Source organism: Podarcis liolepis, assembly GCF_965112155.1.
Source record: "Podarcis liolepis genome assembly, chromosome: 13".
NCBI lineage: Eukaryota > Metazoa > Chordata > Lepidosauria > Squamata > Lacertidae > Podarcis > Podarcis liolepis.
Window position 1 is genome coordinate 32,715,738 of NC_139573.1, and position 25,382 is coordinate 32,741,119.

The 25,382-nt window shown below is 46.5% G+C and overlaps 1 protein-coding gene across 10 annotated transcripts in view; it reads left to right on the forward strand.

Annotated features, from left to right (window-relative positions):
* SRCIN1 (SRC kinase signaling inhibitor 1) overlaps positions 1-25,382 on the forward strand; it is a 264,954-nt gene that overhangs the window by 52,543 nt on the left and 187,029 nt on the right. For 5 of the 10 annotated variants that reach the window (XM_083469415.1, XM_083469404.1, XM_083469406.1 and 2 more), the window contains one exon: positions 834-896. The exons of the other annotated variants lie outside the window; for them this stretch is intronic. Coding sequence is in view for 4 of the 5 variants with exons in the window: in XM_083469404.1 (XP_083325530.1) it covers positions 834-896 (63 nt within the window). In the remaining variant the exon portion in view is untranslated. The remainder of the gene's footprint in view (positions 1-833; positions 897-25,382) is intronic. 10 annotated transcript variants of the gene reach the window in all.

Genomic DNA, 25,382 nt, shown 5'->3' on the forward strand with positions numbered 1-25,382 from the left:
GCACTACTTAAAGGTGGGGGTATCAAGAATCAGGCTTCCATCCATTGGTGTGATGATCCACCTAACTTGCCAACTGCAGCTGCATCTTTGACAATTTCTGAAATGAATGTTGGAGCAGTGGGGGGTCCAGGAAGCTGCCAGTTCACACATTGTGTGAGTGGATGGTGCTTCAGAGTGGGGAGGTGCCCTAGTGCAATGTGCAAGCTGACTCAGAAGCTTCCTGAGCCAACGCCATATGCTTCCTCCCATCTTCCCCCTCTCCACGTGACATCTGATGTTGGCACTCTCCATGAAATCCCAATTTTCCAGGCACCGCCTTTCTGAGGCTGAAGCATTGTGTGGCTGGGGGAGGGGAAACGTCTTGCTTTCCACGAGGAGCCCCCTACCTGCCACTCAGGTGTTCGGAAGAGAGGGTGGGGTGCGTGGCACCTGCTCCGGCCTGGTAAGTGTGTGAACCTGGTAAGTGTACGAACCAAGCCTGCGTGGGTTTTGTTTTCGTTTCCTGTGGTTGTTGCAGGTGGCAGGCAATCGATCTCTAGCCTGGTGAGTGAAGTCCCAAGACTGCAACGTGGGGCGATGCAATAAACAAAACAAAAATAATGACGGCCTCCTCTCTCGTTTCCCATCTTTCATTGTGTTTTGTGTTTTAAGTTTTTAAACAAAAAAATCTTTCCTGATGTTGTTTTGTTTAAAAAACGAACAAACCCCACACCACTGTTTTCCCCAATATATTTGCCTCCTGCACCCACCGTTCATCCTCCCCCACCCACTGCCCCCAATCCCTTTCTGAATTTGTTTGTTCCTGAATTTCCTCCTTTCCTGTCCTTAACCAGGCGTCGGGCGAATTGCAGGAGGGAAGAAACCTGGACTCTGTTCCCTTTGTTTAAAGTCACCAGGTTAGTATCCGGGGTGGTTGTATTAACTGGTGGGATCCTCTCCCTTCCATCCGTCACCGTTTTAACTGTTCCTCCGAAACCACACCACCAACCCATCCAGTCACCATTCTTCCATTGCAACCACCTCATGTAGCACTTGGACCCCTTTCCTTATTTTGCGCGCATATATATGCTTTTTAAAGTGTGATTGGAATCTTAGTCATCATGATGCCTTCCAGGCTTGGGAGCAAACCTCTGTTACTTGTTTTGTGGATTTTTGCTAAGGCAAACAGTGAATCGTTTGTCAGTGCCTGCTGATTTAGAAAGGGTCACTAAAGCCTCACTTCCATGCTGTTCCTGCCCAGTGAGGGATCAGGACTGTTGTCACCTGATGATGATCAAGCTGATGTTGGTCTCTGCTCCTGCTGTCTATGCTGCTCAGGCATAGACAAACCTGTCAATTTCAGTTTCTTCCAGTCTCGTGTGCCCTTCTGCCAGTCTTAAATTCAGTTTGCCCCATTGCGATTGTAAAAAAAAAAAGTAAAGTGGGGAAAACGTATGGATGAAAAGCTGTATGCATTTTCATAATACATGTATTTCGTCTTACAATTTTGCCTAGTGTGAGCATTTTTTGCAAGCAGTTTCCCCCAAGCAGAATGTAGTTTTTGCATGTTACTTTCACAGGCGTACGCATTTTTCTGTACATGTTCTTTGGCTGGACAGCTTTCATTGCAAAATTCAGAGAAGTGAGACAGAGAGTTGTGTTTTGATTTGTGTATTGGTTTTGGAAGTGCCAATTCAGGAAGTTTGCATTAAACGGCAAACGAAGCTCTTTTGACCTCCTTGGTTTGGTTGTCCCTGCTTACAGCAGTCCTTACAGTGACTAGCGTTTTGCTGGCAGTCATTTCTCTAGCGTTGTGGGGCGGCTTGGGGCTTGGGCAAGGCGCCATCATCTCATTGCTATAGTATAGCCCTTTCGCTGGCCCTGCACATTGGGCCCACTCCACAACTCCTTTTTTCCTTGCTCTCGTCACTGCTCACCGTTTTCTTATTGCTATGCCAAACTCCAGTAGTGGATCCCGTAATCCCAGAATTGTAGAGTTGGAAGGGACCCTGTGGATCATCTAGTCCAACCTCCTTTTAATGCAGGAATATCCAGCCATCCCAGGGATTGAACCTATGACCTTGGTGTTAACAGCACCACTCTCTAACCAATGGAGCTATATCTGGGCATTCTTCATATTGGAGAGTGCAAGTAAACAGGCTTGTGCAGTGGCCTGGCTGAAGCTTATATCCTTATTGCGGACTCTAACGGCCTTTATGCTGAAGGGGTTCCATTTTTAGCCCAATGGCTGTGGCTTTATTGTAAGCGATGGCTTTAAAAACCAAACAAGCCCAACACTAATAAAAATATAATAATAGGAATGCAAAGTGCACTCTATCCTTCGCAGCAGCAAACCCTGCTGCGTCTGTCACAATAATAGATTTTATTTCCATGGCAAGCGCTGGCTTTGAATGTTCTGGGTGAGCTGCATTTTGAAGTGAGACAGCTGCCAAGAAATGCTTAAGCCTATTTAAATTAGCAGAGAGCAGCGGGGTATGTGTGTGCGGAGAGAAAAGAGTGTAAAAAAGGAAACATATCAAGAGAGAGTAGAAACTTGTACTGCCATTATTTATTTATCATTTATGTCAGCCTTGCTAATAGGCCCCGGAAAGTTACTAGCTGCAGAAATTTGTTTACTAATCCTGCCGCCTCACACATACCTATGACGTTCAGTGCAATGCTGTGCCTTGGAACTAAGGGCCTAGTGGCATCTTACATCGGGGTAGAGAATTTATGGCCTGTCATATATGGTTTGGACTCCAACTCCCATCAGCCTTAGGTAGCATTGTTCTAAATAGATTTATTTGTTTATTTATAAACCATGCTTTCATTGGGACCTGAAGCAAAGTATGGCAATGAAAACACTGAACAGGTTAGTAAGAGTTGATTGGCAAAGGATATCAGGTTTGAAAGGTGTCTCTGAATACTGTTTTTAGAAGATGTCTGACGTGGGTGGTGCTGTGGGTTAAACCACAGAGCCTAGGACTTGCCAATCAGAAAGTCAGCAGTTCGAATCCCCGCGACAGGGTGAGCTTCCGTTGCTTGGTCCCAGCTCCTGCCAACCTAGCAGTTCGAAAGCACATCAGTCCAAGTAGATAAATATGTAGGTACCGCTCCGGCGGGAAGGTAAACGGCGTTTCCATGCGCTGCTCTGGTTCTCCAGAAGCGGTTTAGTCATGCTGGCCACATGACCCAGAAGCTGTACACCGGCTCCCTTGGCCAATAAAGTGAGATGAGCGCCACAACCCCAGAGTTGGTCACGACTGGACCTAAGGGTCAGGGGTCCCTTTACCTTTACCTTACAGATGAGCAGGGATATAGATCCTGCCAAATTTCTACTGGCAAGGAGTTCCACAGGGCAGGGCCTGCCACATTAAGGCTCAAACTGAACCTCAGGGGCATGTGGGACACCAAAAGTGCCCCTGTCAGGAGACCCCAATGGTTGAGGTGGCACAAAAAAGGGAATCAGGTGGTCCAGATGTCTAATGGGAGTTGTAGTCCAGCAATATCTGAAGGGCCGCAGGTTCTCCAAAGTTATCTTAAATTAAGCACAAGAGCCTGCTTAAAGCTGCTGCTTTAATGGCAAAGGAAAAGCAACCCCATGAGATATGCAGCTGCCCTTTCCCAGACAAAAACCCTCCTTGTTGCTAGATGCCCCTGAAGTATCTGGGAGCAAATAGTTGTTGCGAGCTGCGGGCAGCCATTTTAGTCCATACTGTATTCACTCTATATTCGTGCAGCTTTAGACTGTAATCCGAACCGGCTTCACACTGAAATAAGTGGCACTTACATCTGAGAAAGCTTGCATAGGATCAGTGCCAGATTTATGTATAAGCTAAACAAGCTACAGCTTAGGGCCCCATTCGCTTGGGGGCCCACAAAAAATGTAAAGGGAAAAAACCCTGGATGTACATTTCCAAAATATAAGATAAAAAACAAATAAAATAAAACCTACATTGACAGTGTTTTGTGTTGTGTAGGCTCCTATGATGAAAATAATGGGCCCCACCTGCTAGCCTTCTCCCTAAAATATCACATACTTTGTTATGTGCAAATGGCTTTAGATACCTATGAGGTCCATAAATTACCATATAGCATATATTCAACACAAAAACAGTGACAATTTGTTGTTGACAAAGGACAGCTGGACATATAAAGGGCCCCATTACCTTCAGTAGCTTAGGGCCTCATCAGGCCTAAATCCAGCCCTGCATAGGATGCCCCACAGGGGCTAGTTCTTTCCGAGTTAACCAAGGTCCTCCTTCTTCCTCTCATTTTTCCTCACTGTGGTGGCCAGAGGAGTCATTGGTTATAAGCCGTCTGGAATTTGAGCCATGGGGTTATTGGGGGGGGGGAGCAGGTATATTATTTTGTTAGGGAGAGCAGCCTGTGTGGCAAAAGGGTTGATCCTCCAACGCTGTAAAAATGAGACGGTGGTCACATTCTCCCAATATACATTCAAAACATTCTTATGTCACGGTGTCCTCCCAAAAATCCTGGGAGCTATAGTTTGATAAGGGTGCTGAGAGTTTTCAGGAGACGGCCCCAGAGCTACAGTTCCCAGCACCATTAACAACCAACAGTTCCCTGAATCCTTTGGGGGAAGCCATGATTGTTAAAGTGGTATAAGAGTGCTTAAATGTATGCTGTGGATTAGAATATATGTTAAGAGACTGAGCTGTGAATCGGGAAGCTGTGAATCTTGCCTTTGCCATGAACTTACTAGGTAACCTTAAAGCAAGCCACTCTCTCTCTCTCAGCCCTATCTCCAAATATGGGGGATCACGTCACTTGTCTGATCTTACAGGGTTAATGCAAGAATTATAACAAGGTAATTGATAGGAAGGATTTGGAACGCTTTTAAATTGCTATATAAGTGATAAGTATTGTTTATATATAGACCAATTCATTTTGGACTTGACAGCATGAGGTTTGCTAATATAAAAGGCGAAACAAGGTTGAGGAATTCAAAAAGGTCTGGTTGTCCGGCCTCGACCTTCACGTGTAACATGCTATTATAATACATTTTATTTTGGTACTGCTTGGGAGGAGGGAAGGGTGAATTATTTATGTTAAAGGGGGATAATTAATGTATGATGAAACTTTACATTTCTTGTTGGTTTGATTTGGGTATCTGGAAGATATTATCCAGTGAATTATAAATGGTGGGTGGGGTGGAAACCTGGGTTACAATAGAACACTCCCAATTGGCAAAGTGCTTTGGAATGTTTTTGCACTTTTGTGTAATGCCAACAACCCCATAAGGTAGGTGAGTCTTATTCCCATTCTGCAGATGGGAAACTGAATCCCACTTCTGGATGCAGCCCCACTTTGCAGCAGCTATTTGCAGAAGCCTCTTTCTGCGTAGTGCAGGGGAGGGGAACCTGTGACCAGTTGGACATTGTTGGATTGCAACTCCCCATATTCTTGCAGCTGATGGGAGTTGGCACTCAACAACATCTGGCTGGTCACGAGTTCCACACTTCTGATGAGGGATTGCATTTGCTAGATTGTGATCAGTGAGCCCATGGCAGAACTGGGAATTTAGCAAAGGACCACACTCAAATCTGTCCACTAGCCCATGGACTTTATATTGGCCAAAGATCTGGATTTTTTCCCAAGTGGCCCCTCAGCTTTGTTGCACCAGGGTCCAGGGCCTCAGGTCCTGTTTCAGCATTTTATTAAGTCCTTCTCTCAGCTCTACCTACCCCAGTCTGGATAAGATTATTGTTGAAGTTTATAAAGCGGCTCACAGCTAATTGCAACCATTCTTACCCATAACAATAAAACCAGTCAACAAAAGCAATAAAAAAAGATTAACACACAACAACAGCTGTGTGCGAGGTTGTGGTGCTGGGGAGGGCTTCAGGGAACACCACAACAGAGGCTGTTGCATACTACAGTGGTACCTCGGGTTACAGACGCTTCAGGTTACAGACTCCGCTAACCCAGAAATAGTACCTCGGGTTAAGAACTTTGCTTCAGGATGAGAACAGAAATTGCACGGTGGCAGCAGGAGGCCCCATTAGCTAAAGTGGTACCTCAGGTTAAGAACAGTTTCAGGTTAAGAACGGACCTCCAGAACGAATGAAGTTCTTAACTTGAGGTACCACTGTATTTTGCATACATATAAGTTTGTATTGATTTGTCACAAGTTGCCCTTAATATATTTCATGACTACTTGAACCTCCTCATTTGTGTGTGTCTATCTGTGTGACATGCACACCTCTTCCAACCAAGGATAACACCTCATGCGTCAGATGACATCTACTGTAGTCCACAAAAGCTTATGCCATAATAAAACAATTAGTTTTTAAGGTGCCACAAGAAGTTTTGCTTTTGAAGTTTTGTTTCAGGCACCTCTTAGGTTGTGGAATTCCGTTCCCACAGAGGTCCATCTGGTGCCTTCATTATACAGTTGTACCTTGGAAGTCGAATGGAATTCATTCCGGATGTCTGTTTGACTTCCGAAATGTTTGGAAACCAAGGCACGGCTTCTGATTGGCTGTAGGAAGCTCCTGCAGCCAACCAGAAGCTGTGGAAGCCCTGTCAGACGTTCGGGTTCCAAATAATATTCACAAACTGGAACACTCACTTTCGGGTTTGCGGCGTTTGGGTTCAAACGTCCAAGCTCCGAAGTGTTCGGGATCCAAGGTACAACTGTATAGTTTCTGTCATATGATAAAGACTCACCTCTTTACCCTGGCCTTTGACACTTGAGATACATGTTTTCAGGGTGGGGGGAACACCTCCCCCTTCCTGTGACTGTGATTTGTTTAAATCGTTTTTTCAACATTGAATTTTAAATTGATGTAACCCGCCCTGGACCTGATGTTGAGGGGCAGGATTAAATTATCCTCAACATCCTCAGCATTATCATTATTTAACAAGAACAATGCCACTCTATAATTTAGGCCCATTTTGGATCAAGCAGAACCTTAGACAATTTGAAGCCGAATTATGGCTGTATCTGACTCGTAAAAGCCAGTGTTTCAGCACCATTTGCCATTTCAGAGTTTTGTTAGTTTCCAAAATGATTTATTGATTTAGTCAGCAAAGAGCTGCTTCACACACCCATGTGTATGAGTCGGTGACAAATCACACAAGGCCTTGAAGTGGAAAGTATCAAATGCCCTCACTGAAAAGTGTTGCAAGGAACTGTGTTGGCTGTTTTCATACATATAAGTCACTTAAGGTTTGCAGTCATTTAGCGGCAAATCTGCCTGTGCGAAAATGCTTATCGAATTGTGGAAAGGTTGCATAATCCTGGAAAGGGTGAAAAGAGAAAAACCCTCCTTGCCTTTCCAAATCCTATGACCCTACCCTGTTTGTATGATAAAAGCATTCTTCTGTATTCACACGCTGCCCAGGCCCTGTGGAAGCATGTCTGTTGTGGGAATGTCACAGGTTCCCCATCCTTCAAGCCTGCAATATGTATATTGGTGCTTAGAAACTGCAAATCTCTCCCCAGCCAGTTGAGAGTGACTTGGAGTGCTGTCTGAGAAGCGGGTGCAGCGGTTGTCACCAGCATGTGCTGAAAAACGCATGCAACAGCTCCACCAATGGCCAGGAACAAAACATGCCTCTGGTTCCTGTTGCCTTGCTGTGCCCCTACCAGCAATACCTTTGACTGAGCGTTGGGAATGACCTGTTGGTTTTACAGAGGCTGCAGTGCAGAAGGGACACCCTTTTCACTGATCGCCCTAGAACTTCTGGTCATCCGGTGATGCTGGTTTGAGACAAGTTCAGGGTGGACCAAGGGAAGTACTCCTTCAAGTGATGCATGATTAACCCACAGAATTAATTGCTACAAGTTGTAATGATGGCCAGAGGCATAGACAGCTGTGAACCTCCCGTCCTACCTGACTTGGGAACTTTCCTCATCCGCACACCCCCTCACTCCGCTCTTGAGGATGTTGCTTACGTTTTGCTCGGTGTACCCTTTTTGAGGAATGAGTTGAGTAATTGGCTGGAAATGAATGAAAGCCGCCAACAGCTGATTGCCCCTTATTAACAGCGCTGTAAAATTCCAAGGAGGAAAGCTGCATTGGCAGATATTGGAGACTGGCAGAGGCACAGATGTAGGCACAAGCTTCTTACTGCAAGATCTCCCTCTATTTGTTTTTCAGGCTTGTTTTGTTTTATCATGAGGGCTCAGTCCACCAGTGTTGTGAAGATACTCTATATTTTTCAATATTTGACTGTAAATCAGTGCCAGATCTACAGATTTTTCCATGGGGGCTAAAGCCTGCACTACTACTCCACTCTCCGGCAGGTTTGTGTTCTCCACCTCCACTTCTGGAGCCAAGGAGCCCTGTCCAGCCTCTCTGGATTTCAGAAGGGGAAACGAGAGGCATTCTGGGTTGCCAACCCACCAAGCCCCGTATCCCTCTCCTTACACGCTGGGCTCATTCACCACGAAAAGCTTGAACCCTGTGGCTCCCAGAATCAGGCCTCTGCACAGTCAAGGCTACGGATAAATGACTAGCCCCCAACCCACGTATTAGACTCTCCCAATGCTCAGATCTGGGCTTTGAGTGGCAGGAGAGACACCTCACTGTCCTGGCTCCAATGCACCAGGGGTTTTGCCTATGCACTGGCACCACTTTGCTTTGTGTCCTTGCAGGAATGGCTCTTCTGTCCTGGCCAGCCTCTGGACTCCGACAGCTGGCTCCATCAATGAGTTCCCAGCTAGCAAGCTGTGGCTATTGCAGGTTCAAGTCTGCCCTCACCGCTTAGCACAAACATCGCACATAGGAGCAGTGCTTGGAGAGCGGGACAGCAGTGGGACATGAAGGGCAAGTCATGCTTTTTCAGTCATAGGTTAATCAAACAGCAGATTATGTGGGTGGACCTCCTCCTAAGATCCAGGTGAAGGGGGTCACATGTGTGAATTCTCTTAGACAAGGCTGCAACTTCCCCCTGGCGTACTAGATTGCTACGTTTACAGATCCCCCCCCATAGGGGTACAGTCAAACATTTGACCCCCCTCCACCTGCTAGTGTGAAATGGTGTAGCCCAGCAGTGGCAAACTTTGGGCTTTCAAATTTCAGTGGCACCCTGTGTGATGCCAAATTTGATGCCTCCCCGCTTCTCGCCTTTAGTTCTAAGTCATTGTTGTGGCGCCCCCTGCAGCACCCTTTTGGCATGCCGCCCAGTACAGGGAACTCTCCTAAATCCGCCTTTAAGCCCAGGAACAATTTTAACACATGACCTGCAGTTTTTTTGTAGACGAGGCCTCGGTCTGCATTCCCCAGCTGTAAAATGGGAACAATAGCAGCCTATTTCGCTGGATTGCTGTGAGGCTGAATGCAGCGGAAGAGTGGAAAGTACCTTTGCAAATGTCCACAGAAGTCCTCCTTCAATGAGAAACTAAAGGGGCGGGGGGGGGGGGAGCCACATAGGCAAGTTAGCTGAGATCTGTGCAGATGGCGGTTGGGGGAATGAGGTTTGGCCTTCCAGGCTGCTTAGGGATTCTTTTTCAACCTTCCCCACTTAGCACCTCCTTAGAGAGGCCAGGCCATCAGGGCTCCCACTTGCAGCGTAATTGCCCTCCCACAGCAGGAAGCACAGAGAGGAATAATTCACAGCCTCAACGGCTTTTTAATAACTCTGTGCTTCAAGTCAATTTCCATTTTGCCTTTTAATTAAAATTACCATTTTCCCTAACAACAAGAAGCAAAAAAACACACAAAACAACCCAGGGGAAAAAACAACAAAAAATTCCAACAAATGCTCTTCTGTCTTATTTCTGATCTTGTTTTAGTCCTTGCATTCCAGCATTCTAGAAATAAATTTCTCCCTGTACAAAGATGTTGTGTGTTCCCAACCCCCCTTTTTTTGGCCTATGTGGATCCCCACCCCCAAGACATGCATGCAACTTTTTCAATCTGATTCCAGGGTAATTTCAAAGTGCCCTAAATGACTTGGGGCCAGATTACCCAACTAATCATCGTCACCCACTTAGAATAATAGAATTGTAAAGTTGGAAGGGACCAAGTTGCAGGAATCTTTTACCCAATGTGGGGCTTGAACCCACAACCCCTAAGATTAAGATTCCCATAGACTTGCCCAACCACAGATACCATCTTCTGAAGACTTTCTCTGAGTGTACCCACCAAAGTAGGATTTGCAGGTGGCTCCTGGAGAGAGGGCCTTCTCAGTAGTGGCATCCCAGTTGTGGAATGACCTCCCCAGAGTGGCTTAACTGGCACCTGTATGTTATTGTCTTTTTGGAAATAGGCAAAGGCTTTATTACAAAATTTCCTAGGCTTCTGTGTGCCCTCCACACACTTAGAATCTGCATTCCAGGATTCCCGTGTGAGTCATATTGAATTTATCCAGGGTGCTCCGCAGCTTGTGTAGAACACACCTCTCCCAGGTCTCTTTAAAATATTTAATTTATTTACAAATATACAAGTAGAGCAGATGCAAAGGCGATCGTAAGAGCCCTAGTAGATCAGACCCAAGGCCTACCTAGTCTAGCATCCTGTTTCCCATACTGGTGAATGAACCCAGTGCCTACGAGAAGATCCCACAAGCAGGAAGTAATAACACTCTCCTAATGCATGCTGCCTTTGGGTCCTGGAGTAGTCATTGGTAGTAGCCCTGACCTCCATGGATTTTTCTAAATCACCTTTTAAAGCTGTCTAAGTTACTGGCTGTCAGTATAACTTGTGAAAGCAACCCCATCATTTAACTATGTTCTATAGTATATAGATATAGCTATATAGATATGGTATACATATGCTATATGGAATATATATGATCTATATGGTGTGTGTGTGTGTGTGAGAGAGAGAGAGAGAGAGAGAGAGAGAGAGAGAGAGAGATGGCAGGTGGCGCTGTGGTCTGAACCACTGAGCTTCTTGGGCTTGCTGATCGGAAGGTTGGCGGTCCGAATCCCCATGGTGGAGTGAGGTCCCGTTGCTCTGTCCCAGCTCCTGTCAACCTAGCAGTTCGAAAGCAGGCCAGTGTAAGTAGATAAATAGGTACCGTTGCGGTGGGAAGGTAAATGGCGTTTCCGTGCGCTCTGGCTTACGTCACAGTGTCTCGTTGCTCCAAAAGTGGTTTCGTCATGCTGGCCACATGACCCGGAAAGCTGTCTGTGGACAGATGCCGGCTCCCTTGGCTTGAAAGCGAGATGAGCACTGCAACCCCATAGTCACCTTTGATTGGACTTAACTGCCCAGGGGTCCTTTACCTTTACAGATAATTACAATGAAAACAGCATGGCACCAGCCATTAGTTGGGTGTGGAGGAGTAATGCCTTCTGTGCCATTTTTGCATTTGAAATCACACATCCTTCCTCTGAAACAGCAGTTTGATTAGCTGGATGGAATGAGTGGGAATACAGTTTCTTATATTGGGCCTGTCCTTCCCACCAGCAGGATTAATAGCAGCTTCTGGAAGACGGGTGGTGGGTGTGTTTTTGATTTGGGTAATGTTGGAGGGGTGAGGTTAAATACCCACTTCCCCAGTACTACTGCCCTAATTCAGACTGCTGTCTCCGCTGTTTGCTTTATTAAGTGTGTTTGTTTTAGGGACAAGGGTTTGTTTTAAAGGAAAATCCACTAATGGATTTCCTATGTCATGCATGTTTTTTGGCTGTTGTTCTAACTTCTTTATATTCCATCGATGCCAAAACAGGCTTCTAAAGTATAAAAACCAGTTGCACAACATTAAAATATATTAATTAAAATAAACAATAAAGCAAGCCCGCTAATTAAAACACACAATGCAACTAAAAACTCACGTGGCTGGAGTCAGTTAAATGGTCCCGCTAGCAGAAGCCCAAGCAAGGATGTAAATTAGTACAACCAGACTTTTCACCACTGCTTTTCATGCCCCCTGCAAATTGGTGTTTTTTGGGGGGGGGTGGATAACCCCAAAAACAGTGCAAAAAAGGAGAGGAAAGATTGTTCTACCAGGTGAGCAGAAATGCTTTCATTAATGGCTTAATCTTCTTAGGGCAGGCTTCCTCAAACTCGGCCCTCCAGATGTTTTTTGGCCTACAACTCCCATGATCCCTAGCTAGCAGGACCAGTGGTCAAGGATGATGGGAACTGTAGTCTGAAAACATCTGGAGGACCGAGTTTGAGGAAGCCTGCCTTAGGGCTACGTTTCATTTCTCCCATTGGGTTGTATCCATTGCTAGTTCTAAATGCCAGTATTCTGCATCTTATGCTGTTTGGTACGTCTAACTGCGGGGATGAGTCCATAGGCTGGACTCCAGCTCCCATCAGCTGCAGCCCAGCATGCCCAATGGCCAAGGATGAAGGGAGCTGTAGTCCAGGAACACCTAAAGGGCCACAGGAACCTCACCTTGATCTACCGGCTGCATCTTCCCTAGTGGAGGCACGCGCGCGCGCGCGCACACACACACACACACACACACCCTCCATTAAGCTGCCTTCAAGCTTTCAAACTGGAATGCTAGTGCTCCATAGGAAAGGCATCGCCCTCTCACCTTCCTCTTTGCCTTTGAGGAGGCTGTCATCAAGGCAAAGCAGAGTTATGGCAACCCATTCTGCAAGAGATTCTTGTCAGAGTGCAGAGGGCTTGAGCCCAGGGCTTCCATACCTCTGGGCGGAGATCCATGCTGCATTTTTCTTTCCCAGCCCATGGAAAACAAAGACATTTGTTTCCAGTGGCAGCTGCACTGCCTCCCAAGTGACAGTGCGCCTGAGTGTTGCTGCAGCCAGGGAAAGAATAAATGCTTTCTGAGTTTCTGACAGTGGTCCCCCCGTCGGTTCTGGAGTGGGGGAGCTCACTCTTATGCTTTCTGACATCGTCACAGCTCCTAACCCGGGGCATCCGAAATGCTGGTTTGTGCATGAGTTTGGGGGTTTGTCAAACCGGAAAGGAGCAGATCTGTATGCTCTGTGCTGTGTTGACTTTTTAAAATGGGAACAAGACTTTCAAGAGGGAAAGGGAGGCTCTCTCTTTTGAAGCATCTTTTGACAAGTTACTCTATGCGCCTTCGAGGTTGGCAAACCCATTCTGCATTATGATGGCTTGGAGCAGTTGTACGTATTTATGTACGCATATTCATTAGCTCAGGGGGCGCCAACCTTTTGGGGCTTGTGGGGGACATTTGCAAAGAGTAGGAAATGTCATGGGAACCAAACACTTACATACATGCACATCCCACCCTGTACTGCTGGATGCTAAAGAATGCTTCTTTCGCTGGACCTTTCTTCCAACAGGCTTCTTCTGGTTTCTTGCCTCCTTCACTGCATGTGTTCCAACCGGTCATACTATTTCTTATCAGTCCTCCGTACTTAGGTGGGTAGGTGGTTGTGATAGCTAGTAACCTGCAGCCATCTAGCTAAATCTCTTATTGTGTCCATTATTGAAGCATCTTGTAAGTTGTCAAGCTAGACAAAAAAACTCATGGAAAAGGCCACCTCGCTTAATTTGCATGGCCATAGAATCATAGAAATGTAGAGTTGGAAGGGACCCTGAGCTTCATCTAGTCCAGGGGTTAGCAAACTTTTTCAGCAGGGGGCCGGTCCACTGTCCCTCAGACCTTGTGGGGAAATGTCATGGGACTATTTTTTTGGGGGGGTGGTGGTGAACGAATTCTTTTGCCCCACAAATAACCCAGAGATACATTTTAAATAAAAGAACACATTCTACTCATGTAAAAACACACTGATTTCAGGACCATCCGCGGACCGGATTTAGAAGGTGATTGGGTTGGATCCTCCCCCCGGGCCTTAGTTTGCCTACTCATGATCTAGTCCAACCCCCTGCAATGCAGGAATATGCAGCTTCTCCCATACAGGGATCAAACCTGCAACTTTGGTATTGTCAGCACCATGCTCTAACCAACTGAGCTCCTCAGAGTTTAAATTTCATGTCCAAAAGACTCTTAATTCAGAATGCATATTTTCTTATTTTGCCTGGCTGTGCTTGGCTTGCACACTTGGTTCTGAACCCAAGAAGGGCTTGAGGGGTGGCTGAACCACCAGGGTATATGAGGAGACACCTGTGGGGGGGGGACAGCGTGACTCACAAGGTATTTGTGGGGGTGGGAGAGACCATTTTGTTCCTTCCAAACACTTCTGCGATTCCCTTGAGAGTTGCAAACAAAACGGTGCTGGTGAAGTGTCCCCCCTCCCCCAAAAAGGGAGACGCGATGTTGGATGCGAAGGTGAAGCGAGGCAGCCGCCCTCCCTTTCCGTTCCATCTCCCGAGGTGTCTGCAATTTGAACACTGACAGGTGCAGGGATGATGAGCTTCCAATCTGTCAGTGCCGTTGATATACCTATAATTACTGTCTGATGTGCCGGAATTAGAATGAGAACAGAGTTGTCTGGTGCCGACAGGGGTGTCCTTGGCTGTCTTGCAGAGGGGACAGAAGAGCGTTGGGGCCTTGCGTGGAAATGGTGGCCTCTGTGGATGCTGCCGACCTCTTACCGCCATTAAGGAAAGGTGCAGGGCGAATCTGTCGACGCTTAGCCTGTGTGAGCTGCCCTGCTGCCCCCAGGAGGTGCTGTGTAGTGACTTGGGGGCCCGTTTTCAGGACTGCCTTGGTGCATTTCTAAAGTGTGGGATTCTGAGTGCCTATCCGGGGCCTGCACCATGGCCAAGCATGACCTCTTCAAAAAGAAATTCAAAAGCCAGGAGGCTGCTATAAAAAGAGGCACAAATGGATCACACTCAGATGGAAACATTTGAGTCTATGAAGGTTAAACAGAGGGCGTGGGAGAAGTGTGAGTCTGATTAAGGCAGGGATGAGGGATCAGTGGTCCGCCAGACATTATTGGACTCCAGCTCCCATCAGCCCCAGCCAGCATAGCCAGTGGTTGGGAATGATGGGAGTTGTAGTCCAGCAAATATTTGGAGGTCACCAGGTTTTCCACCCCAGCAGTGAGGCTGCCCCTTACATTGCACTAGCTTCCATTTGTGCACCTTGCACGCCACCCATATTTGGAAGGTGCAGAGAAGGGCAAGCAGAACGACTAGGGCGCTAGAGTAGCACTCATGCAATGTTTGGGCGAAGGTGGAGGTGGTAAGTGCAAACCTATGCATGTCTAGGCAGAATTAAATCCCATTAAGTCCACTTAGGGATCAATGGGTAAGGGATTTCAGCCTGAAGCCAGGAGGAGGGCATGTTAGAAACATATGAAATTATTAACGGTGTCAATTGCGCATGCGCTGCCATCTGCATATGCGCAATGGCTGCCTGAGCTGTACACACCTCAGCTTGCGTTTTCAAATCAGGTGGAAGCTGGTGAGAAGGAAAACACATCAGACAGGAGCCTCTCTCAATAAATTACATGATCATTGTGGATTGTGGTTAATGTATGTGGCTTCAAACATCAGCAGCGATAGCGCACTGGAGCCGGAGTAAACGATAATGTGACCACAGCTTTTGGTTCTGTCCCCCTATTTCAAGGTCCTGTGTCCCCACCTGTCCTTCACTTTGACAGCGTCTGTCCTTCATGTTTAGAGCCCAGGCTCTGCTGGAGAGAGAAAGAGGGAGAGAGAGCTGTTGCCCCCTTTCCCAAACTCGGCTCCCTCTCCTGACTTCAACAGCATTCACCCAACTGTCTCCAGCTCTGGAACGTGGCCTTGGAGCCCGTATCCTAAGCCGGTGGTTTGTCATTCACATCACAGCAAGGACTACTAAAAGGGGTCTGGGGAAGAGATTCGGAATCCATTTAGCAGCTTCTGCTCAGAAAAAGAGAGAGAGCAGGACCTCAATTAAACTATTTGTAAATCGTTAATTTAAGCATCTCGCTCAGATGCCTTAAATTGCTCTCTCCCGCGGCTTACAAATGGGGAAAGAGCAGCAAAATACAAATGGAGCACCGGAGGAGGCGGGGAGAGAGAATGCGGCTTGCTTACTGTTTTTTTGGCAGCGGTAATAGCGTGTTGCTAACAGAGTCCTGATTTAAATCAGGAATAAATCAGGAAACTCTTTAAAAAAAGATCAGTGTGCGGAGAGGAGGAGAGGCCCCCAGGTGAGGCGAACGGAGGAGGCAGCAGAAGGTTTGTTCATGCATTTGTGTCTTCTTCGTGGGGTGTCTTCTTCCTTGGTTCTCTGTCTTCTGAGTCCTGGGATGTGGCAGCTAATTTCTGTGATGTTAAATGGCTCATATAAGGCCTGCCCTTCTATGAGACAGGGTAAAAGTGACCTGTTTCAGGAGGCACCAGGAAAGGTGGGTGGGTGGAAATAGATGGAGGCAGGAGCTGGATGGTGCAGCAAGACTTTTATTTTTAAAATATCAGCTGTTATTTGGGGATGGGAGGAGTGAGGAGGCTGCCATCAAGGCCTTTTCTTCAGGCAGCAAAATGTCTTGGGCTGGCACTGGGCTGAAAGCTTGCTTAGAAAGATGCCTCACTTAATCTCATATGTAGGAAATGGAGCTGCATCTATGGAAACACACTTTGCAAATGCTCAGAGGCATGCTGTGTTTTGTTCACGTATTCTAGGATCAGATTTAGAATGGATTCTGGGCCAGAAGTCTTCTTTGAGATTAATGCCTTGAGCGTGTTAGGTGTGGTTGATAGAGGAAGTAGTGCTAGGGAAGGAAGAAGTGGAGGTTTGTTTGAATTATAATAAAAAAGGCATTGTCACAATGTCTAACTTGATTGGTTGTTTGGCGTTCTGACATCATCACCACCATCATCATGTGATCACTGATTGGCTAGCATCATGATGTGAGAAAGAAGCAGCCTAGAAGAAGGTGGGGGGCGATGGCGAATGTGCTGTCAACATGAAGTCTCCTCTCTTTAAAGATAAGTGTTGGGTTGATGCCTTGGAGCAAAGCAAACAGGGAGCAGGCCAGCCAGTGTGGATGGTCTGAGGCCTGTTTAGCCTTCCTTGAAGCAATGAGTTGCTCAGACTCTGAGCTGGAACTGCCTATCTGTCACCTGAGAGCACCTGAAATAGAAGCTTCAGTGCTCCCCCTCCAGCTCACCTGTATTGGTGGCATGGCAACAGCTCCCCCTCTTGGCAAGCTACCATGATAATGCAGTGAGTTAGAGTGAGTTAGAGGCTTGGGACTGGTTGCCAGACTCCAGGGTTCAAGACGCCTTAACCAACAGGAAGGAAAATCACCGCTGTTGGAAAGGTAAGAATGTTTTTCAGGCTGCAGAAGGACTTCATCATCCATATGGTCTCAACGTTGCAGATTTCTCTGCTTTAAATAGTTCGCTTATGTCCAAGCCTCCAGTGTCTCCAGAATCAATGCAGAAACCTCTCCAGCAATCCTTCCAATGTTACGTTGCATAACAGGCAGTACTTTCATCATTGACTTCTGTATATTTTTAATTACCGCCAGCGATACATACTTATCAATTGGATTGTGGTAATTCCGTGACCTTTTATCTTGTTTAAGCTGCTTTAAGCCTCTTGGGTAGAGGTCATCCTTTCTGAGGGGGTTGTCGTTTGAGTGGGTTTCATTTTGTATTTTAAGCTGCCAGCACGGTTGCCTGGGGAAGAGGGGGTGTGGCAGGCTGTCAGAAAGCAATTTCCTTGCCGCGTTCCATTCCTTTTAGCATCTCTCTCTTACACACCTCAGTGCTTTTCTCATTTCAAAGGGCAGCAGAAATCTGCACTCATCCTTGGCCGATATGGCCTTGCTTCTTCCTCTCACGGCATTGGTTATCTCTTCTCCAACCTGCATAGACTGAAACGAAAAGTGGCAGGCAGTGGAAGACAAATCCTGCTGTAAGCCTCCCCTGTAGAATGCCCAGGCACCAGATTTCATCCCTGGCTGAGTGTTGCTGGGGTGTCTGTGTTTGTGCAAACCATTATTTCACCTTAAAACCCTTAATAATCCCTGAAACCCATGCTTAAAGCCAAAAATCATGGTCACCTGTCTAAGGTAGGATCTGAAATCACGTTTTGTCTTTTATCTGGGGGAGGTCCTAAGAAGGTAGGCATTCTGTGTGTGTGTGCTTTAGGAATGGAGGAGAGGTTTGTTTGATCTGTGTCTTTAAGCAAACCTACCTGATTATTAGACCTCCTGGTATGGCTCAGAATGTAATTTTTCTTGCACATATCACCCTACTCCCAGTTTTGTGATGCAATTCAAAAGCCTACCAAAATGTGTAAAAAGTACATTTAGTACAAAACATGTTTAGAAATGCACACCCTGAGCTAAAATATATATTTAAATATATATTTTCACATGGATTTTTAATAATTAAATAACAAACAAGCCATAGGCTTATTATGCAGAAACAGGAAGGAAATGATTTTTGAATGATCACATGTAAAATGGACACAGACAACAAATAGGCTGAGCTATATGTCCGCAGTGTATATGTTTAATTCTAGGGTAGTACTTTTTGCCTGCATACTTCCTTCTGCGCCAGTATAATGCTTATTCAGTGCAAACATTCGTAAGCAAACAATCACAAAGGCACCATAAGTTCTAGTGCTCTCCCTTCTCCAGGGGAAATTGACCCCATTAAGGCTGCACGGAATGCCATCAGGATTCTAATTTCTGCAGAGACTTACAAATGCCTCTCTTGAATGTATAGAACAAAACATTCACAGGGTTGCCCTGGAATATCATCCCACTGGGTGATAGCATGAAGCAGCCAACTTTTTGAGGCATTGGGTGTGAGTGTGTGTGTGTGATTGTCAAAACTAGTTATTGCTTGTACTACTGTTTTTTTTTTATAGTGACAACTAGGTAGCGGCCCCCATTGGACCAATTAGGTCGAAAGCAGGGAGACCAACAGTAAGTGGAAGCAGAGCCAATGACAGGCAGACTCCCTGCCTCATCATCACTGGGTGGTGAGGTTGCCTTTCCATATGCTAATAATAATAATAATAATAATAATAATAATAATAATAATAATAATAATAATAATATATTTATACCCTGCCCATCTGGCTGGGTTTCCCCAGCCACTCTGGGCAGCTTCCAACAAAAGATTAAAAATACCTTAAAATATCAGTCATTAAAAACTTCCCTAAACAGGACTGCCTTCAGGTGTCTTCTGAACATTAGATAGTTGTTTATGTCTTTGACATCTGATGGGAGGGCGTTCCACAGGGTGGGCGCCACTAGCGAGAAGGCCCACTGCCTGGTTCCCTGTAACTTGGCTTCTCGCTGTGAGGGAACTGCCAGAAGGCCCTCAGCGCTGGACCTCAGTGTCTGGGCAGAACGATGGGGGTGGAGATGCTCCTTCAGGTATACTCGGCTGAGGCCATTTAGAGCTTTAAAGATCAGCACCAACACTTTGAATTGTGCTCGGAAATGTACTGGGAGCCAATGTAGGTCTTTCAGGACCAGTGTTATGTGGTCTCGGCGTCCGCTCCCAGTCACCAGTCTAGCTGCCGTATTCTGGATTAGACATTTGTTGATGGAGCAGGGATGGATGGGCAAGTAGAGATTGTTGGTACGGAATAAACTACATCTTGTTACCCCCCCCCCCCGTCCCTTGAGATGAGACGAGCCACAAATATGGTTATTTCCAGTACATACAAACTGCTCATGTGCTATGAGGCCATGTCAATCGGATGCTGGCTCCTGCCTCTTCTGCCACCAGGGCCAGCATTTGGAGAAAACTCCCAGCCCGGATGAGAATCATCATGGCAAAGGGAGTCAGGTGACCCTAGAGGACCAATCCAGAGCCACTGCCTGATGTACAATTCCCAGATCTCTTGCTTTCCTTTAGTCTGGGCAACTTGCGACTGAGAGCGTTAGGTGCTCCCCTGTCATTGCCAGAGTACTGGTTTTTGGTTGGCCTGCCTTCAGCCTTGCTCTTTCTCTCCTGCCTTCCTCTCCACCTGTGATACTTGCCTGCCCTGTAGCCAGAATGGCTGGCAAAAATTGTGACATGAAACAAGCTTTTGAAAATCTCTCCATACATTTTAGAACTCTGCTTCCGCCCTTATTCTTTATGCTGCGGCTGTTTCCTGTTCCTCCTCCTTGTGCAAATCCCAGGGAAAGGCCTCATCGCTGTCTCTGGTGTCCTACACAATCTAAATTAAATAGACGATGTGCTTGGAAATTTATTTCCACATCAGATGGCCAGGGCAAAACCGAGCTCGGAGGAGTGTTGGTGATTTATATACATAGCTTAATTATATCCTTAGCAGATTAGTGCCAAAAATCCTATGCAGCTCAGAGCATCTGCTTCCCGTAATTAATCTTACACCTCTTCAGTTATTATCAGGCATGGAGGTGCCCTGCAGGGGCACCTTTGGAATCTGTAGGGTGTCAAGCCAGAAGCAGCAATAGCTTAACAGATCCAGTAGGGTTGACTGTGACTTGATATAGCTGCAACCTGTTGTGTGAAAGTGTGGACTGTGTAGTGTAACTTTGTGGGTCTGATCATAGGGCCACCTTGTCTGGAACTCTGCTTCCTACTATTGTCAACCAGATATGTTTGGGAAGACCTCAGGCATGGCATGGAGGACATAGCCTCCATCTGCACACGAATACTCAGTGGTAGACTCCAATGCACGTTTTGGGTTTCAGAATCTTACAGTGGGAGTGGGAACCCTAAGACCTGGGTCCCAATGTGGTTTATTCAGATCTCTGTATCCATCCCTTGAGACTGTCCCCTGCCAACCCTCCCCTCCCAGGCTACACCCCTTAACCAACCATGTTCTGTCTTCTCCTTGAGTGCTTTTGCCTGCCTGGAATACGTCCTTGAACCGTGATAATCACGCCTCTTTCTTTACTGGATGGAGAGATGTATGTGTGGAAACCTCTGGTTTTTGCATGGCTGGAGTCATAGATGTTGCTGCACTCTTGCCTCTGGCCCCACCCACCACCGGCATGCGGGCGCCAGGAGGTTGCCCATGAGACAGTGTGGCCCTCAGGCTGAAAATGGTTCCACACCTCTGTAATGTAGGAAGGAGGGCATGTTTTGCACCCATTCCACATCATTCTGCACACAGACATCTGTTACCTTATTCGTCATTCTAAGGTAAGTAGAGCCCTGCAGAATCAGGCCAGTGTTCCATCTAGTCCAGCATCCTGTTTTTACAATAGCCAACCAGGTGCCCATGGGAAGCTGGGAATCTCAACAACATTTACCCTTCCTTTGGTTTCCAGCAACCAGTACTGAGATGCATAAACCTCCAGACTCTGGAAACAGAGCGTTGCCATTGTGGTTACTATTCTTTCCTTGATTAAGGCTGCAGTCCAATAACACTTTTCTGGGAGTAAGTCTTCTTGAACTCAGTGGGTCTTATTTATTTACTATTGCGTTCACGTCCCACATTTTCTCCAAGGAGTTCAAGGTGGCATGCATGCTTCTCCTTCATTTCCCCCCCTTCTCATCGCTGAGTAGAGACGAATAGGTGGACGATAAATGGATGCCCAGGGTCTTAAAGGTGCAGGCTCAGTCAGATGCTGAAATGCCTACCTGAAGAATGGAGACTCCCCAGGAGTAAAGGAGTACTTGCGAGTAAGCCTCTCCTCAGGAGTAGACAAACCCTTCCAGCAACATGAGTGCTTTGCAGCTGTGTTCTGGTGTGGCTCTGAAAGCTGAGATGTAAGAAGCCTACAGTTTCAAGAATAGTGCTGGAACATCATCTTTGCACCAGCTCCCTGATGTGTGATAACCTGTTGCCTTAGCTGCCTCCTCCAATGTTTGAACTTCAATTTATGCAGTGTCTTGACCCTGGACTGCGACTTGACCATTCCTCCCTGTTTGGACTTTGGACTGCTGCAAGTCTCTGATGCCAGGACTGCTCCTGTTAACTTGCAGCTGGTTTGCCTTTCTGTATGTCACCTGAAGCAGGACATTGTATGGTACAATTTAGATGGGTTTGCAGGTGGAATCACTGCCCCAATGGAAGAGCAGGCCTTGCTCCATTATTCAAGCAAGTTTAAGGTTCGGCATCTTCTCACAAAGCAACTGTCGACAGTGGAAATAGTTGCCATTTTTGCTGGATTCCTTCAACATTGTTAGCATGACATTGGGTTGCTGTCAGCTAGGTTAGGGTAGTTAGATACTTTGCACTGTTGCGAGCAGGTTTGTGGTGGTAGCTGTCTTGCTGAGCCCAGAGGATTAGACTACTTAGGTCGTTAAATTGTGGTAATGATCTTTTCCCACACAGAGACATGCTGTTAACCGTGTTCCAGTGACGTCAAGCCACAATTGGCAAAGTCTGATCAAGGCAAGGAAAGTCAAGTCAGAAGCTGAGGGTGAGGGGGGAAACAGGACCTTGGATAGCTCCTAGTGAGCCTTGCATGTTGATGCTCTTACCTACCAAGATAATTGTGGGAATATGTCCCAAGGACAGGCATAGGCAAACTCGGCCCTCCAGATGTTTTGGGACTACAGCTCCCATCATCCCTGACCACTGGTCCTGTTAGCTAGGGATGATGGGAGTTGTAGTCCCAAAAGATCTGGAGGGCTGAGTTTGCCTATGCCTGCCCAAGGAGATCTAGGCCCAACTGAAGCCTTATGTCAGTGATGGCCAAACTTGGCCCTCCAGCTGTTTTGGGACTACAACTCCCATCATCCCTAGCTAACAGGACCAGTGGTCAGGGATGATGGGAGCTGTAGTCCCAAAACAGCTGGAGGGCCAAATTTGGCCATCACTGCCTTATGTAGTAGGCTGGTAAGACCTGTTCCACCTCTGCTGGAGAAGCTAGCTGGCTAGTTGAAGGGCCCTCAACTGATTTTGCAATCTCAGACTTCTGCAAGGCTGGAGAGATTGATGTACTGCAGGGGATTCACCTTCTGAGTCCAGAAACCGTGGCAGACTATGTTCTCTGGCTGGAAAGGTGCCAACTATGGTATGGACAGCTTCTTGCTCTGAGGAAGCAACCTGAGTCTCGTCCATCAGGGACTTCTGCAGCACACTGCAAGGCCACTTGTTGGAGGGCACAAGAAATCTTGTTATTTCGACCTCTTCTTTGAGCTCTGTTGTCAGATGCATGGTACTTGGAGCCATCACAGAACATTCCAAAAACCACCTCCAATGTCAAGCCACATTGACTCACTAAAGGTCGGGTCTTTAGAATCAACTCAAAGCTTTGTGGGTATGAAAAAGAACTTTTTTAAAAAACAAACAAACCAAACCCAGACCTGAACATTTGAAGGGCGGTGGGGGTGGAGATTGCTTGATAATAATGATTATGGAATGCACAACCAGTTCTACAAGTGGTGAAGACTTCGGTCCATTCAGTTGGATGGGATTACTTTTTCTCATGACACTGCAAAGTGGATATGGGTATGTGTGACTATGTGATTTGTTTACCACTTCCATGTTCCTGGTGTTAAAAAATGATAAATTGACCGCCCAGGGGCCACTTCTCCTTGAGATATTTGGAATGTTTCCCTTCCTTCTAAGTAGCTCCATAAGCCTCTTTGGTCTCAGTCTGTCAGAGGGAGGGCAGCTGCTCTGGATTGCTTTGCCAACAGCAAGCTCTGCCCTTCTCTGCCCCATCCGCTGCCTGTTTGGCAAGTGCAAACTTTCTGAGTCATGCTTGTCAAACTCAGCTGCCATGATTGGCCTTGCCAGTACAACCCGGCAAACCAGGCCTTGGCAGGCATCACCGTCATTTGGCATGGAAATTCAGCCTCTCTGCCTACCACCTCTCTCTTGGATCAGTTGCATCCACCAATTCACAGAAAACAAATAATCTTCCATCTCATTGCTGGTCTTACCATAGTATTTATTATTCAAGAGCCTGTCTTGGTTTTATACGCAGGCATGCCAGCAAGTCCTTTTAATATGGAGAACTTTTTTGGATGTACAACATTGAAGGGTGCTTTAAGGTATTATTTGTTAGGGTTCTCTCTCTCTCTCTCTCTCTCTCTCTCTCTCTCTCTCTCTCTCTCTCTCTTAATCTGACAGCTCCCTCCTCACTGGCTGTGGCAGAAGCAAGAAAAGCTGGTATTCTTGCCACAGTTCCAACTCCCTTTAAACACACACACAGACAATGCCAGACTGCAGAAATATAACCAGGCTTGGTCCTTTCCCTCAGCTAACTACTGCCACCTGCTTCTACACTCACAGAATTGTAGCACTTGAAACAGCAAAAGACCTATCCAGTCCTGCTAGCTAACTGCCAAAAGGTAAATGTCTACTATTGCTCTGTAAATAAAATTAATGGGTGCTGCTCAATTGGTGGTGTGACCAGTGACAGCACCTTCTTTGTGGTGGCTCCCCATATATCTAGAATGCCATCCATGGTGTGGTGCATCTGTTTCCCTCATTATTAACATCACGGAGGAGTTTAGAGAACATTGCTCTTCACCCCGGTATCTTGATGAATGAAATGCACTGTTCCCAGCCACCTTGAAATTATTTGCTACGAGAGTGACTATTTTCAGATGCCCTGAATGTTTGATTATTATTATTTTTTAGGTTATTATGATTATTTATTAAATTTGTATATTTCCCTGTATCTGTAGATCTCGGGCCGGTTCTTAAAACATTTTATATGTGTTCTTATTGCATTGTGTTGCTAATTCACTTGCCGTGATGAGGAAGAGAGAGAGAGAGAGAGAGAGAGAGAGAAGAAATTAATTAATTAATTAGGTTACTAAGTCAGCATTAAAATATTCACCCCTAAGCCTGTGCTCTCCCTCTGTGCTCTAGAACTCCCACCTTCTTAGCCAGAAGCCTGTACTGTGCATGGAATACAACCTCTGGCTTGCAGTTCAGCCTCCCACTCACCTCACACTCTCACTCTTATTTCCCTAGTGCCTTTTCAAGGAGTGCACAGACACCACACCAAAGGCTTTCATCCATGTGTGATTTTATTTCTTACATTTTAGCAGCTGCAGGGTCCCTTTTCACACTTGGTTCTTTTTTTGGTTCCCCATATACAGAAGGGACGTGCAATGTTGATATAAAACGCCTTTGGTAGAAAACGCTGCCGCTGTCTAAGCATTCCTCCCCCCACACCTACAGTGTCTTTTAGACTTTGGTGTACAAATGCTATGAGGCCTCCCTGCACTTTGAGGTCATCAGGCAAGGCCCCGCTCCGTATTCTGTCTAGCCCGGGTGAAATCTGCAAGAAATCAGAAGCAGGGCCATGGCTCTCCAACTCTGGAAATCCGTTCTTAATCCATGGCACCTCCAGGTAAGGCTTGGAATGTCGGTTATCTGAAATCCTGGCTGGCTGCTAGTCCATGTAGATCAGGCTTCCTCAGCCTCGGCCCTCCAGTTGTTTTGAGACTGCAATTACCATCATCCCTGACCACTGGTCCTGCTAGCTAGGGATCATGGGAGTTGTAGGCCAAAAACATCTGGAGGGCCGAGGTTGAGGAGGCCTGATGTAGATAGTACATAACTAGACAGATCAGTGGTCTGACTCATAGGGCAGTTTCCTATGAATGGAAAGCATAATGCTGGGGGTCAACAGAAGAGGTTTAAAGACTCTCTCAAGACAAATCTAAAAAAATGTAGTATAAACACCGACAACTGGGAAACTGGCCTGTGAGCGCTCCAATTG